This window comes from Labrus mixtus, chromosome 7 (assembly GCF_963584025.1).
Source record: "Labrus mixtus chromosome 7, fLabMix1.1, whole genome shotgun sequence".
NCBI lineage: Eukaryota > Metazoa > Chordata > Actinopteri > Labriformes > Labridae > Labrus > Labrus mixtus.
Window position 1 is genome coordinate 17,109,948 of NC_083618.1, and position 16,948 is coordinate 17,126,895.

Sequence of the window (16,948 nt, forward strand, 5' to 3'; positions counted from 1 at the left end):
CTGGCCTCTTATTGGCTACTGTATCTGTCAGTCAATGAAGTTACCACCAATATTTATTACCCCCGGAGGTGGTGTGCAAGCAGTGACTTATTTATAGTACAGACCCCCTGCTGCTTTCAAGTGCTCCTCGGAATATTGTATTCTGTCTTCAACAGGGACATCATATGGTGCACGTGTTGTCTGGCTTATAGCAATGAAAAGCTTACTTTGATATATTTTATTCATATTTTAGTGTTAATGTTCTCAATATGCTTTTCAAAAATTCAAGGTAGTAAGACCTTTATGTAGCCTACTTGAAATACATTTTAAGGTAGGTGCACTTGTTTTTTTATTAAATTACACTTTTTTGGCTTCATCTGCAATTTTTATACCAGTACCATTTAATGATACCATTAGGGACTAGTGATGTTGCAGATGATTAGTATTATAAATAGACTATATATTTGAATGTAAATAATTTGTTCTGGTGTTTTGTTTACATCGTAATTTATTGTCCATTGCCCTCTTTTGGTACATGAAGTAGCATCTATTTTTACGCTAAAACGTATTCTTTATTTTGACTTTTTTTCTTCTCTTTATTTACTTTTTCTTCTTTTTATTTACTTAAGTAGACAACTTAAGTAGACAACTTAAGTAAATAAGGTAGACTACTTAAGTAAATAAGGGGGTAAGTTGAAAGTGCAAAATTCCTCACTACACCTGAAGGCATCAAAACTTCAAAGCAAGTAACCCCACAGGAGCGACCGGTAAACAGTTGTAAAATAGGCCTACCGACTGCTGGTGAGATCTACTGTACTCCTCGGCCTCAGTCACACTTTCTGGGCTGTATTTTGTAGCAACCATGCATTGTTTTAAAGCTCTGCGGCTGTCGACCTCTGCGCACCTCTTCGTCAAAAACACAGACGCTCTGAAGAAAGTTTTCATCATCCAGCCGGCATGTTGTCACTGCACGAAGTCAACGTCGTCGTCCCAGCAACGACCTGCAACGCACTTGGATCATGTCCATGTCAAAATGTGAGTCTGATAAGCTGAGTGGCAACAGCTTGATGCTGCTGTGATACAGACGCCATATATTCCTATTGTCACGAAGGCTACAGTGTATTCGACTTTCGACACTTATAGTAATGGGGAAAGTATTCATTTGCTCTTTTAAAGTAATATGACCACACTCTAAGAATAGCCTACTCACATCCTAAAAGGGAAAGTCCTGCATTGAAATTCTTACTTAAAGAAAGGATAATAAGGAAAATGCAGCCTAAAGTAATAAAGTACTAGACTAGCACTTAAAATGCTTGTTATGGTTGGAAAAAAAAGTCTTTAAATAAATAATAAATAAATAAATATTTTGACAAGGACTGAATGAAAATATTCTCCAAATAGCTGCCAATACATTTTCTCATTGAAATAGTTTGATCTGCACCGAAGCTTATCATATAGCCTCGCTCTCTATTCTTTTTTTGTATGGACGAGCAGCAAACAAAACATTAAAGAGAGCTATACAATTTGCTGAGATGCTGAAGAGAATCAGCCCTCAAAACCTTAACACAAAAAATTAGCACATTGTTTTTTGTGTGTGACGTCTGTACAGTAAATGTTATCTTATCTTATTATATGTAAGGTAACTGTTGTGTAATTGTTATCTGTCTTGTATCAGTTAGGCTAACTTTACATGATAACAACTGTTTTTTTTTATATAAATAAGTTTCAATTGAATAGGAAGGTATCATTTTAGCTACGTAATACATACCCATATGTGAGAAAGAAAATTCAGAAAGTCTGCTTATTCTTCGCTTTATCAGGAATGTAAACTCAAAGCCCCCGAGCTCTGGAGTGGAGGACATGCTCTTCTACACAATCACAGAGGGAAAAGATCAAGTGCCTCTGTCATACTTTACATCAGTAAGTAGCTTAAGAAACGCCCGCCAACCACATTTTATCTACAGCTATCCACGTAGTCTTAATAGCCATTCAGTGTAATGATGAATTAGTTTGTTGTCTGTAGGCCCTGAAGAGAACTGGCCTTCACCCGTCTGACCCTCGTCTAAAGGACTGCATGGAGAAGCTTCAAAAGGCTGTGAATGAGTCAGATGGTGAGGTGATGATGGACAGAGACCTTTTCCACAGGTGAGCCGGTCCGTAAATAATCAACTGATAACAACCAACTCTGACAGTTGTAGACTTGAAGTATGAACAGGCAGATTTGAAGGAGTAGTTTGACCCCAAACAACACATTATAAGCTTCACACTGTGATCCATAAAAGCTGTAAACACTTGTTCACTGTTGGATTCAGAACTAATATGTAATTGAAGTAGTGGTCGTCTTCGTGGCTGTCTGATAGGAGGGAGGGAAAAATGGAAAATTGGCACCTGTTGTATGTGTTGGGACATCAGCACGCAGAACATCTCCTGGCATGGGCAGCCTTTACTGTACTTTTAGCCCTGGAGAGACATTCTGATCAAGTGTTTACTGCTGGAATTGTCTTCTGAAGGGCATCCCATTGTGTTAAGGGAAATGCAATGAGGTTTTCTCCAACTGATTTGCAACCTAGCATTTTATCTAGTTATTAACATGGAGTTAAACACACCTGGAGTAAAGCTGATCACATATCAAAGGCCATCCCAGAGGGCAATTTAGCACATTTTATTCACTAAGAGAGGAACATGTAAGGCACATTATTACATTTTCTCAACTAAAAAGTTACTCCCAGAGTGCATTGATCATTTTCTCTCCACTTGGAGAGTTTCCTGAAGGACATCACATTTTCTCCACTGGTAGGCCATCCTTGGGGGCACTTTATGGAGGACAAAGCTCAAACCAAAGACAGTGATTACTTAACTAATTGTCCCAATTTATTTGGAACTGCAACTTGGTATCAATCCATTGACGATGGATACACCAGTGTTTTGAACTGCCGCTTTGATGACAGTGTAAAGCTGTAAAATCCGACCTACTGATGTGACTGTGATTTTCCTTTTTTTCACCTTCTCTAAAGCCTTACTTTGCGCAAGTATGCCAATATAGCAGATCAGCAACTCAGACAGAGACAGGAAACTTTCAGGCACTTTTAGTAAGCAACAGCACTTTGGGCTGCAGGCTTTTATGTATTAAAGGTGCTGTATACATTAAGTTGAGTTGAGAACTGTTCCAGACAATCAGGAACTGAACATAGACAGAAAATATAACAATGTTTTGTTTTTTTTCAGGTCTTGTTTTGTTGCCTGTGTCATAACAGACTTGTATCTCAACGCTGACGTTCTCATGCTGTTTGTTTTCCATTTACCAACACGTGCAGGCATGAGACCAAACTATTTTTAGTCTGACCTTCCAACAAGAATCCGTTTTAATGCAGGATTTGTTGTAAGTGGACGGCTGCTTGTCTCTACGTCTCCCTCTCTCCCTTTGTTCTTAACAACCGACTTAACATGACTAATTTTGAGGCATTTATGATTTTAGGTACAGCGTGGTAACTTGTAGACTCCGGGACTACAGGAGGCTTAAACAGCCAACATATTCACATTCAAAGGTTAAATACAATTGTTTGTGAATGTTAAAATCTGACTGACTTAAAGGTTGCATTACATTATGCAATTCCTTGAGGTTATGTTGTGAGTGTTGTGTGGCATTTGACAGGACGTGTCAGATTTATTTCATGTCATGTTGAGCAAAGCAAAGGCCTGTTGCTCAGACTGATCGCAGACAGCTGCTGCTCTCATCTGTCACCAGCCACACACACATGCACACACACACACACACACACACACACACACACACACACACACACACACACACACACACACACACACACACACACGCACATACAACTCTGTTTATGTTTTTTTTTTTTTTTTCTTCAGGTGTGTTGGTGGAAATGTCATCCTGCTGATCCAGGCCTTCAGAAAGAAATTCATTATCCCTGAGTTTGATGTGTTTGCACAGAAAATAAATGAAATCTACCACACTGTGCAAAGCCACAGTGATGGGAAGGTACGTATATATTTATGTACATACAATGAAGAACAAGTTGTATTTACAGGATGTTATGGCTCTCTGTAAATGAATACTACCAAACCGATATTTGCATTCATCAAATTAAACACTGGCTGTGTTTGAGATAAAAAAAGATTTATCTAATAATGATTACCATACAGAGAAACTTTACACTCACACGTCATCTGTGACACTTATTGCCTCATGTTACACTCATTGAACTCTGTCACTGTGGTTCTGTGTCTAATTTTAGGTTGCAGACTACATCCCCCAACTGGCCAAGTTTAGCCCAAGACTGTGGGGCGTGTCTCTGTGTACAGTGGACGGCCAGAGGTAAGACTTACAGATTCTAAGATGCTTGACAAAACTATCTCACACCGAATGCCTTTCAGTAGCTATTGTGAAGCTTTTGATTGTAAAATATGGTCTTCCTAAAATATATGATTTTACAATTTGGGCGGATGTGGCTCAGTTGGTAGAGTTGGTCATCTCTCAACCAGAAGGTTTGGGGTTCAATCCCCATCTCCGACAGCCAGATGACTGATATGTCTTAGGGCATGAAACTGCTGCTTCATTGGCGGCAAATTTAAGTAGCCAGAAGACTAGAAAAGTTCTATGCAAGTTCAAGTCCATATACAATGAAATCATCAAACCATATAATTGTACTTCCTTTGAAAACGGAGATTGTTTTTATTTGACTGATGCTGAGGAAGACTGCCTGATTTTATTGACAAGTGCTACTTAACAACCTTGTGGTGTTGTTGCTTTGTCAACTGCAGTTTCTAAAATAAAGACTGAACTTGTTTTCTTCCTGACTCCAGCTTATGGCAGCATGAGATTTAATATATGAGCGTTTTTAAACTTGAGGTGAAGGAAGATTCATCTGTTTTGCTCACTCTTTCCCATATTTATAAAAAAAAAAAAAAAACATTTAAAAAGTCACCTTTAACTGAGCCACTGTTTCACCTGATTAGCCAATATGAACATGTTAGTGTTGCCAGACTGTTTTGAACCCCTTCCAGGTGTGGTTGTCAAAGTGAATCTGCTCAGTGTGACTGGAAACATCCAGGTTTTTTTTTGTGTTTAAGATGTGTTTTCACTGATCTCCCGCAGACACTCAGTGGGCGACACCAAGCAGCCGTTCTGCCTGCAGTCGTGTGTGAAGCCGCTGCAGTACGCCATCGCCGCCCACGAGGCGGGGACAGAACAAGTTCATCGCTATGTCGGCATGGAGCCCAGCGGATTCAAGTTCAACATGCTCTCACTGGATGATGAAGGTGTGTAAATATTTGGCTTTTGGTTGTGTCCCATGAATTCTGCAAATTAACAATGAGCATTTTTCACTAAATAAATTTTTAAAAACATTTTGACATTGAACAAGATAATGTAAAAAAAAAAGCAGTTGATCACATTGACACACAGAAAGATTTAGTGATCTCATATCAGAAGTTGCACTTTAATTACTTTTTATGTTGCTTGTTTAAACTATTTTCTAACCAGACAGGCATGTTTTTTTTTTCAAACAAACCTCTCTACACACATATAAATATAATAATAAATAAAAGTAATGAACTAGGTTCATGCACGAGTTATCAAAGTGCCTCAACAAAAAGCTTTCCTTTTGCATCTTATCTTGTTGTCCTTTCTCACAGATAAGCCCCACAACCCCATGGTGAACGCTGGAGCCATAGTGATCAGCTCTCTTATCAAGGTAAGCTATTGGACTTGTTTGAACTAGTGTGTGTGTGTGAAAGCTGAGCACAAACTGTACAGTAAAGTCAATTGCTTCACATTTACTAGTGATTCCTTTATGTTGCTATTTTTTTCTTTATGCACAAAACGACAGGATGACCCCTTGTCATTCAGTTTGTGTGTGTATGTACTGAAATGTCTTCAGTAAATTGGTGCACCAGAATTATATTGCATGAAAGTTGATTATTTTGTAATTTCAGACTTCAATAGACACATTCCTTGGTACATTTCAGCATTTTTTTTAAACTAGAATACTTTTAAAAATGTTTCTGGGTATAGTTTTATTTGATAGAATTGTATTTCTGATTTCTTTGATAGGGACAGATACAATATACATAGACAAACTGAAAACAGCAATCCAATGCAAGTATCATAGTGTTTATAGCGTTTGTGTAAATAAAAGATTAAAACAGTTAAAAAAAGAGAGAGTAGACTGGGTACAGAGAGAAACAATGAGACACACATTTAGCGGTGATATATCTATAAAAAATGTAATATGAGTACATGTCTGTTGCTGAACTAAGTAGGACTTGGGGGCTCTCTTAAAAGTGGTAAAGTTTGCAGTAAGCTTCAAGTGATCAGGTAGCGAGGTCCAGGATTTTACTCCTTTCACAGAAAAATCTGTTTGAGCAGAGGATGTTTTGCTAAATGAAACTTTAGAGTTGCCACTTGAAGCTGCTCTGCTGCAGCCGTGTACTCTCTGTATTTATTTATGACTAATTGACACACTGGTCATTTGCCCCGTGTCATGCTCAGTGTGTTCTAGTTCAGAGCCTGCAGGTTGTAAAGATGATTCTGTTGATGTGATGATGCTCTTCATGATAAAGCCTGGGGAAATGTCACAAAGCAACAGCAGCAAGTTATTGATAGTTTTATGCAATATTGAGTACACACATTGTATGTATAAACTTATCTAATGGAGTGAGACCAGAAAACAGAACAGGAAAAATCGTTTAATTTTAACAACTATTTTGTTAAATTGTCCTATTTTATGAGATATTCCCTGAACTCCTCATGAGCTCTGTCGTTCATTATTCACTGCCTATCTTTCCTTCAAATCTATTCATGTTGACAGGCCCGCCCACAGAAATGGCTGGGCCCCTGAAAGACCAAGTGAATGGGCCCTCCAGCTGTCATATCATCACACAAATAACTTTCTCTTTGTTTCCAGCCTCTTTCAAATAAGGCCGAGAAGTTTGACTATGTGAGTATAGTTCCTCTTCTTTTTATAAGACCATACATATTAAACTCATATCTCAGTGATTAGAGCTTTGCTGCAGTAACCACACACATTTACATATCTTGTCTTATTCCTCCTAAGGTTATGGACTTTGTGAAAAAGATGGCGGGTCAGGAGTTTGTGGGATTCAGCAATGCCATGTGAGTGTCCTGTTCAATACATTTCAGGTGTTTTTTTGTGACAATAAATCTTTGTTTGGAATACCTCTAAGTTGAAAGACAGTATAAGACCGATTGGCTTGCATGTCCACTGCCATGTTGCATTATTAATGATGTCCCAATATTGAGCCCTCCTCCCTCTGTGTCTCAGGTTTCAGTCAGAAAAAGAAACCGGCAACAGAAACTTTGCCATCGGATACTACATGAAAGAGAAGAAGGTCAGTAGAAAAATGCTGGAAAGCTGCTTGAGGTAAAGCTGAATTTTTACACATTTGACTCCAACTGAGAGTTTAGTGTTCAAATGTGTTGAGCAAATCAGTGTGTGTTCAGTCCTGATGATCATGTTTCGATCCTCAGTGTTTCCCCCCGGGTGTTGAAATGATCGATGCCCTGGACTTCTACTTCCAGGTAAACAGCTCTGCCATGAATGAAGGATCATTTAACATATTTTTGTCGTGTTTCTCTTGTGGACTGGTATTGATTTAACTGAAGTACAAATAGTTCCCTTACAGTAGCTTTGACCATGAGCTGATGATCCCTTTTCTGTCTCAGCTTTGCTCCATCGAGGTGACCTGCGAGTCAGGGAGCATCATGGCTGCCACTCTGGCCAACGGAGGGATCTGTCCAATCACAGGCGAGCGTGTGCTGAGCGCTGAGGCAGTGCGAAATACCTTGAGTCTGATGCACTCATGTGGCATGTATGACTTCTCTGGACAGATGGCTTTTCATGTGAGTAACCCTAGAAAGGAAAAATACCCCACTGACACAACAGAAACCTCATTTTCTAAAGGATGATCTATGGTCTACTGTCTTCAGTTTGATTTCTCTGTGAGAGAAATATTGTACATTTTTGGCCTGAAACAAATCCCACATCTTTCCTCAGGTGGGCTTGCCGGCTAAATCCGGGGTGTCCGGTGCAATACTGCTGGTGATCCCCAACGTCATGGGAGTGATGTGTTGGTCACCTCCGCTGGACAGAGTCGGAAACAGCGTCAGAGGAATACATTTCTGTCAGGCAAGACCAAAGGGCCGCATATATTTACTTTGGTACCTAAGATTTTTGACTCTTTTGGATAAAGGGTACATTTTTTATGTTGCCACCAGATGGCGCCAAACCTGTTTGACTTCAAACTTATTAGCTTTAGTTGCTGAGGAAAGCAATGAAGCGACAATGGTGACCTGCTTAGTTCAAATCTTTTCAAATCAATTGAAGCTTGTTGGAAAATGTCTTCCTAACAAAAGCAGAAACTTAAAAAATTGTGTCATTAGGCAAAAATATGATTTTAAAAATGTTGACAAAAATCACTTGAGCTGAGTTTTTTTTTTTAATCTGCTTTAGATTTGACATCCATGTGACTTAAAAGTTTAACATTTCCATTAACCCCTTATTCCTCTTGATCTGAAAGAAGACATGGTTTTTCTCACGTTAGTTTTTCTTCTCTTGAAACAGATGTAGACATATACCACTGCTCTCCTTCTTTATGAATTATACTTTATATTATCATCCTCAGGAGCTTGTATCGCTCTTCAATTTCCACAACTACGACAACTTGAGGCACTTTGTGAAGAAGCAGGACCCTCGCAGACAGGATGGCGAGGAGAGGGTTTGTTTATTGCTTAATATGTTTGTGTTTTTTTGTCCTTTGTGTTTTGTAAAGTTTGGGATGTTTCCTGCCTCTGTTTTTATGTTGCTTCTCTTTATTTGCAGAACAAGTCTGTCGTCAACTTGATGTTTGCAGCCTACAGTGGAGACGTGTCTGCTCTGAGAAGGTACATTAGCAGCCGACCATCTTTTTGATTTCATATTTTTGAAGAGGTAATAAATGGTGAACTTTATTTATTTATTCCTTCAGGTTTGCTCTCTCATCCATGGACATGGACCTGAAAGACTATGATTCTCGAACAGCGCTGCATATCGCTGCAGCAGAGGGTGAGCTCCACACCATGTGTTTGTCCTGTCATGGCCGGACAAATAGCCAGAGACAAATAATGGAAATCTCAAAAATATGGTCCACTTATTTACACTTCAGTTCATAAGTCAATTTAACAAACATTATGAGATGTGGAAGTCAGTGAATCAGTTGTGTAGGTAGTGGTAATTATGCCTGAATGAAGATATGATGAGTTATGTGTTGTGTGGAAGTGGGGCCTGCTCTTATGGATTGGTAACACAGGGGCCTGTACTACGAAGCAGGATTTGGGGTTAGCGAGGTAACTTCAGGGTTAACCCTGGGTTTTCAGTCTTCATGAAGTGTCCTCTCGATCAGCTCTGGGAGCTCCACGATCAAAAGATCTGATTGGTCAGTGGGCGGAGATTTTCACTGGTTGATGTCATATCGACCATAACCTGCTTCGAAGCAGGTTGTTTAGGCTCCTGGTGTTCTTAATCCATGATGACCCAGCCACACCTCCTGGCACCTGACACACACAGACAGCACAACCAGACAAACAAGCAAACAAAAACAACCAGCAGGGTCGTCACAATGCGTTGTAATATTTGTTGAACAGGCAACTCACTCCATCAGTCCCTGAATCAGGCACACTATAAAGCAGTCAGCTGATATATCTGTATGACCACCAAGGAAAGATCATCAATCTAGCACAAAATCTTCAGCTCTTAAAGGTCAAAGAAGGCATAAAAAAGGAGAAAATATGACCTCCATTAAACCATAAGACAATCACAGAAAATGACTCTTACCCATGTATGATGCTTTTCTTTCTTCTGTTTACACTTGCATATTTGATTGTTCTTTAAACCAAACAGTTCTGTGCCAAACACAGTTTGTTTTTCTTCTGGCTGAATGTTTGCGTTTATCTGTCGTCTGTGACAGAGATAAGAGATTTTGTGTTTATCCATGACCCAGGCACAGAAACTCTTACACTTGTTAAATGATTTGTTTTGACACTCACAGCTGTAATGAGTGCCAACTTAGCACTCACTTCATTTGTTTTCATGATTAACTGTAGAGGCAGGCGCGCTACCTTTTGGCTCACTTTCCACTGAACCACTAATGAATCAGCTCCCGACAAACCCTCACAGAGAACCATATGGTCCATTATTTGTCCTCTGTTGTTATCTACGTTGATTCCCGGCACAGATTTAACGCTCTGCTGCAGCTTATTTAACTGTTACATTTTTCAGGAAGGGGCCAGTAAGCAAGCCATTTATTTAAAAGACTAAAAAACAGGAGGGGAATATTCTGTTGGTTGAAATAGACAAAGGAGGAGGGAATAATAAAACGTCAGCTGACTTTTTCTGTGCTGATTATGTTTGTAGGAGCTTTTTTTATCTCCAACCACAGTATGTATTTTATATCATGGCTAACCTTTTCACCCCAAAGTGTGCTTCTGAGTTGGAAAACTATAAACTGTCATCTTCTGTTTATCCTCAGGTCACGTGGATGTGATGAAGTTTCTTACTGAAACCTGCAAAGTTGATCCGTTTGTTAAAGACAGGTGAGATCATTGGTTCCTTTAATTTACAAAAAGGCTTTTTTTTTATTTTTTATTCTATGACCTTGAATTTCTTCAAAGCTCTGAATGTTGAGCCTTTTATCAAAATGAAATAATTGAACTGTCTTCTTGCTGAAAGCAGCCCATACAGTAGTTGGAACATTTTTCTTCTAAGTAACACCGAACACAGAATAAGTATCTTAAAAAAACCTTGTATACTTAATCTTGTGCATGTATGATCATCCTGCTCTTTGCCTTGTTTGTCACAGCACGTGTTGTGAACTGTTTTAAAAGTTTTAAAAATATTTCCTATTAATGAGACTTTTTGTGACTCTAGTCAAACCCTCTTGTATTGTCATTTACCTCTTGATTCAGAAAACTTGCTGGCTTTCTCAGGGTCAAAGTTTAAAAATCCTCATATTGTAAACCTTTGACTGACACCTTAAACCTTCTGACAATTATCTTCCATAATCTCTTTTCTCTGCTCCTTTTGTTTCATTCCTTGTTGAGCAGGTGGGGGAACCTTCCCATCGATGACGCCCTGCAGTTTGGTCATGACGAGGTGGTGAAGGTGCTGAAAGACTACCAGCAGATCTTCAGTCAGCAGGAAATACAGCGCACTGAGCCTGAGCATACCCCGAAGCTGGACACCATCGAGGGAATGGTGTGATGTCTTTTTTTTTTTTTTTTTTATAGAATAGAATAGAGTCCCCAAACTGTAACACTTCAGGGCATTTGTGCAATCTGTCATGTTTGAAATGTGAGGGTCCATTTGTAGCACGTAACAGAGCAGAATATGACTTGTAAAGCATTAAATAAGTATGCAAACTGCAGTAATGGATACCATTCATCTGTGAATTCAGTATTATATTTAAATACGATGTTAAGGCAGTAGTAACTTACAAAATGTCAATCCATCAAACCAAACCAAAGCAAGAGATTCAGTTATAAAATCTGCTGCTTAAATAATCAGACACATGGGGGCGCCAGATAGCCTAGCAGTTATGTTGTGTGCCGCATGTGCAGAGGGTGCAGACCTTGTTGCAGCAACCATGGATTCAAATCCGACCTGGGCTCTTTGCTGCATGTCATCCCCCACTCTGTCTTGGCAACATTTCCTGTCTCTCTTCAGCTGTCCTTTTAATGAAGGCAAAAAAAAAAAAAAAAACAGCTCCAAAAAAATGAAACAAGAAACAATTTGAAGAAGATCTGCTGGAGAACATCATTACTCTGGACAAAATGTTCCCTTTTTCAAGATTAAGGCATGTTCTTATGTAGCAAAGTCTCTCAGCATATTTTTTTAAAGGGATTTGAAAAAAACTCCTCTGGTAAAGAGAGGTGTGTTATGAACAGTATATATTTACCTCTATCTGTTATTATCACTCTGTCGTGCCTTGTTGAAACATTTTTGAAGATGTTAAATTAACTGAAATGTTTGCATACCAAATCCCAGATCATTTTGAATGTAAAAAAATGGAAGTGACGTTATATACAGCCATGAAACAAAATGTTTGGTATGTTGTATATATGATGTTCTTTAGCTGTAAATAAGGACCCTTGATTCCCAATAACGGATAAATATGATTATACGCTGTGTCACGAAAACAAGGGATGTATTTTTTTGAAATATTTTGACTTGAAAGGCATCTATTAAACATGTTTTATATATCTGCAACCCATGGGTTTATTTGTTTTGGTTTCCCAATGCTAGTCAATGTTTCATGCTGTCAGCTTTTAGTCATCAAATAATAAGCAGCATGTTCTCAATCAGTTGACTGTAGTGATACATGATGAAGAAGCAGCAGGGGAGAGTTGAGATAGCTGAAGTGTTTTAAATGTAATTATAAGAATTTGCTTTGCATGTTATATCTTTGAAATACAAAAGAGAGCATCATCATGTAAAAGAGAGAGAGAGACTTTCAGCTGTGGCTTTAAATGATGAATAATGTACGCTGAATTATTGCCCGCTCATTTTAAGGGACTCATCTTTATTAATAGATGTAGACTTAATCAGAAATGACAGACCGTCCCATTACTGACATGCTTTATGTTGCTGCTGCAGCCTCAGTCCACGTGTGCTGCAGTTCTTTTTGCATCCAGCAGATGGCACTGGCTCCTCATTCTGAACACATTTTCTGTAATCTCACCTGGTGGACGCAGAACCGGTATGTGTGGACACAACAGAGCAGCTCGTGTTTTTTTCTCCAGGAAAGAAAGAACATCATGGAGTAGATAAGAGCTTATGTAAGACTGACCTGACATCCAGAGAGAGAGAGAGGCTGCTGCCACCTGCACAGAGCCAGGTGGTCCTGACACATCCTACACACTCCTCCACAGTCAGGTGCTCCTTCTGCGGCTTAGCAGACCAGAGCACTTTGAAAGAAAGTGAAATATAGTTTCTTACAGTCGTCTTAACATTGCAAATTGTGGCTTATCATGAAATAATGAAGATACAGTCATGTCCTCCAAAAGTTTGACCTCTTGTAAGTTCAATAATTCACCCAATCTATTTCCTCTGAAAACATAATCATGTCAAAAGAATCTGCCCAATCTCTGTTAATCATCAAGTACCTGATACAACTGTGACTTTCCTTTCATCCTCAGCTGGACTTGGTGTAGACATTCCTGCTGATATTGACAATAACATTTACACATGAAGACAATCTAAAGCATGTTTTTTCTTCAGAGAAATTTGAAGACTTTAAGATATCGCCCAAATGTTATTAAGGAGCTTTGTGGTGGTTCCAGCTGTTTTCTCTTCCTGACAATGGTGTGTTTTATTTAGCAAACTGGAGGTGTGTAGTGATTCAGAGAAGGGTCTCGTGGTACAGGTTGTGGTCAGTTGGCCGTGAGCCCGGCTGTAGAGGGAGTGGAAGTTGGTACCAAAAAAGACAAACCTGAAAATTCAAACAGAAAACACTCAAAGGTGCAGTAACAGTATGACAATAACACCACTGGAATTTGTACTCTCAGTGCTGACAGGGTGCTACGATAAAAGATGAACACTTTTCATCACAACTGGAACATAATTAATCAGGCAGAAACATGATACATGAGTTGCAATTAGTCCTGCAAGTGAACAGTTTCTCATTAAAGTCAAGACGCTCACGTCCTCACAAAGATATTACAGATGCATTAACATCTTGATTTAGTTTCATCAGCTCAGAAAGTTGTGAAAAATGTTGTTAGTCATTAATTTTGTGCTGATTAACTTGTGGAACAATCAGTGATTAGTTTTGCAATCTCTGCTGGATATCTCAACATTATGTGCTGTGGTTATTAAATATTTAGAAAGACATTGTGCTGCTCTGTTCCAGTTCAAACTTCCTCTACTGTTCATCCATTTCAGACTTCACCACCAACCCTTTTAAGCTGTCGACAGTATATGAAGTGGACTTTTCTGTTTTGTTTAAAGGGAACCCCACATATTCAGACATGTCAACCTGATTGGATAAGGCTGTACTTTATCTATAATTTGTGTGTTGTATGAAAAACATACTGTGCTAGATTTCTAAATTTGGAGAAAATAAATTTGCCACTGTCGTAGCCTATAGGCCTACACTGCAAAGCATGGTTGCATCAATTTCCCCCCATACTGTTACCCTACATGAGCGTTGTGTTTTAAGACTTTAAGACTTTTTGGAGCTAATGGTGTCTGTATGACAACAGCTCGTCAATGCTACCAAGAAATGGACATGAGCTTGTATAGTGATTTTCTAGTCTTCTGACCACTCAACGCGCTCAAAGGCAGGTCACACCTACCCATTCAGACTCATTCACACGCTGATGGAAGAGGCTGCTATGTGAAGTGTCAATTTGTATTACCTAATCCATACATACATGTCATACACGCCATTGAAGCAGCATGAGCAACAAGGGGTTACGTTTCTTGGCCAAAGACACATCGGACATGTGGCTGCAGGAGCTGGGGATCAACCCGACCTTCAGGTTGAGAGACGACCAACTCTACCACTGAGCCACGGCCTCCCCAAGAGAGAGATAGGGACGGTGAATACGTGGTATTACAGATGTGTCCTGTCTGATCACAACTATATTTCTAAGCACATCTGTTCACACCTGGCCAGATCACTGAATCTCCTAATGTGTCTCCAACATGGATACACACTTTCCCAACTTCTATAGCCTTTAAAACACGAAGTAATGATAACACACCTTGATAAAGACCCAAAGCACAGAGAGCTGGAGGTGCTGAAGTGATGACCTGATATTAAACTGAATTTATTATCACTGACTCAAGGACTACACAGCAGAATGGAATCACTGTGAATATCTCTAAAAATTAATAATGAAAAAAAAAAATAGATTAGATTAGAAAACTATTTCTAAAGGGGAAAGTCATTTTCCACTTGGTCAATTCATACACAAAACAGACACTACAATCACCAGACACAACAAGTAATAATAATTTACAGCCATGAATCAGAGCCACAGCTCAAAATATTCATTAAAACATCTGACTGCCACTGGAACAAACAAAGGACCTTCTGAGTCGTTCAGTAGAACAGCAAGGCATCGCTAGTCGCTCACTGAAGGAGCTTCTGAGTCTAAGTGGTGAAACGTCTTCAAGAGGCTCGCAGGGTTCTTCTTCCAGATGTAAAACCAGTCCAGTTGCTTTTGGATCAAGCTAAGACGTAGATATTTAGGGTTTTTGTTTGACATACAGTAAAAGATACCAGTGTTAATCCAAAGAGGTCAAAGTGTCTGGTGTGTTCCCTTTAAAATCTGTGCCCCTGAAGCTACCGAAGAAGCTGACATGTTTAAATATTTCTTATGAGCTGTTCTTTTTGGACACTAATGATAACAAGGCAGTGTTGTTATGTTGTGTTTTCGCGTTAAAAGTTTGACACACGAGAGTTTCAAACAAGCTCTGATGTTCCTCTCTCTTGTTAACATGCAGTTTGCGTTCCACTTACAGCAGATGTCCGCGTTACAGCAGGACGATATGACAGCCATTACTGCAGGATGTAGAGCCATCATTGCCACCATATGGCCACACCGCTGCAGAGACACACACACACAGCTTTAATAAATCTGGACTAAAAAGGGCAAATAGATGAAAAAAAAAGTGTTTATAAATACCGTTTGTAACATTTTATTGATTCCAATATTTCTGTTTCCTCATGTGAAGGTTTACGATGATATCTTTTTACACTTGTGCTGTCTTTTATGCTTTTTACATTTTTTTTTGTTTTTCATCTGATGTGCAGTTTATTTGTTTTGACAGATATGCCCTCCCTCTGAGGCTGGTGAGGGTTGACACATTTTATGACTTCAGATGGATTTAAAAGCACTTTCTTATACAGCCTGGAGGGATTTCTGACGCTCTGATTTGGAGGTGATTTCACAGACTGTGTCACACATTTGTGTCATACCTTTTAGAATAAGTCATCCATCGGAGCGGTGACATCTGAATTTCTACAGTGACGAGTGACATCAGAATGAGTCTAGACAGTTGCGTTTTGAAGTGATGAAGCTTTAGAGCCTATTTCCATTACATTTTGAGTTCTTAATGATTTATCGCAGTCTAATCACTTCTTTTTGTTCCCCCTTTTGCAAAAAAAAAAGCTGTTTTACAAATTGTACACTACTTCGCTGAAAGAAAAGCTGAGTTATCCATGTTTGAGACAGTGTTACTATTAGTTTGAATCAACTGCTCTAAAGGTCACCTCACACTGACACCTGGTTTAAAAAAAACCCGACCTGTTACAGTAATAGGAGAATACTTTGCTCTGTCTTTTCGCAGAAACACTTAATCAATCAATCAATCAATCAATCAATCAATCAATCAATCAATCAATCAATCAATCAATCAATTTTTATTTGTATAGCGTCAACTCATAACAAGTGTTATCTCGAGACACTTTACAAAAAGCAGGTAAAATACCTTACTCATTGTTATGTTACAAAAAGCAGGTAAAAGACCTTACCTATTGCTATGTTACAAAGATCCGGCCTATCCATCATGAGCACTTTAGCAAAGCAGCAAAAGTTTCAGTGGTAAGAAAAAACTGCCTTATTAAAAAGCAGAAATCTTCGGCCGGATCCCCGGCTCATGACGAAACAGCCTTCACAGGCCTAGACTGCGCCGGGCTTGGAAAGGAATAGGAGGAGAGATGGGATAAGATGCAGGAAGAGGGATAGGGAGCAAGGGGGTGGGGGGAGGTAGACCGTCCATCAACAATCCGGTGGGGAGGGGGTTGTTCTGGCAAGCCGTCCAGGGCCTAAACCACTTTCCACCTTAAAGGCTTTATATGTGATTTTTCACACTTAAATATAATAGAAATCAAGTATATCTTCTGAAAATAACTCAAGGGGCGACATCTGCTGGGTCAAAAA

General features: G+C 39.2%; 1 protein-coding gene across 1 annotated transcript; it reads left to right on the forward strand.

The window, feature by feature from the left end:
- Positions 1-707: 707 nt before the first annotated feature.
- gls2b (glutaminase 2b (liver, mitochondrial)) lies at positions 708-12,266 on the forward strand. The gene is made up of 18 exons (XM_061043328.1): positions 708-1,014; positions 1,800-1,899; positions 2,003-2,124; positions 3,856-3,985; positions 4,242-4,321; positions 5,102-5,265; positions 5,641-5,699; positions 6,912-6,944; positions 7,062-7,120; positions 7,290-7,356; positions 7,496-7,546; positions 7,691-7,867; positions 8,022-8,153; positions 8,650-8,742; positions 8,847-8,908; positions 8,992-9,068; positions 10,531-10,594; positions 11,105-12,266. The coding sequence occupies exons 1-18, from the start codon at positions 842-844 to the stop codon at positions 11,259-11,261; spliced, it is 1,800 nt and encodes a 599-aa protein (XP_060899311.1). The 5' UTR covers positions 708-841; the 3' UTR covers positions 11,262-12,266.
- The last annotated feature ends 4,682 nt before the right edge of the window (positions 12,267-16,948 follow it).

Bases quoted from the DNA above. Each gene is read 5' to 3' on its own strand.
- gls2b (XM_061043328.1), top strand. From the start codon at position 842: ATGCATTGTTTTAAAGCTCTGCGGCTGTCGACCTCTGCGCACCTCTTC. The intron at 3,986-4,241 runs GTACGTATATAT...GTCTAATTTTAG, and splicing joins AAAGCCACAGTGATGGGAAG to GTTGCAGACTACATCCCCCA. The intron at 8,909-8,991 runs GTACATTAGCAG...TTATTCCTTCAG, and splicing joins GACGTGTCTGCTCTGAGAAG to GTTTGCTCTCTCATCCATGG.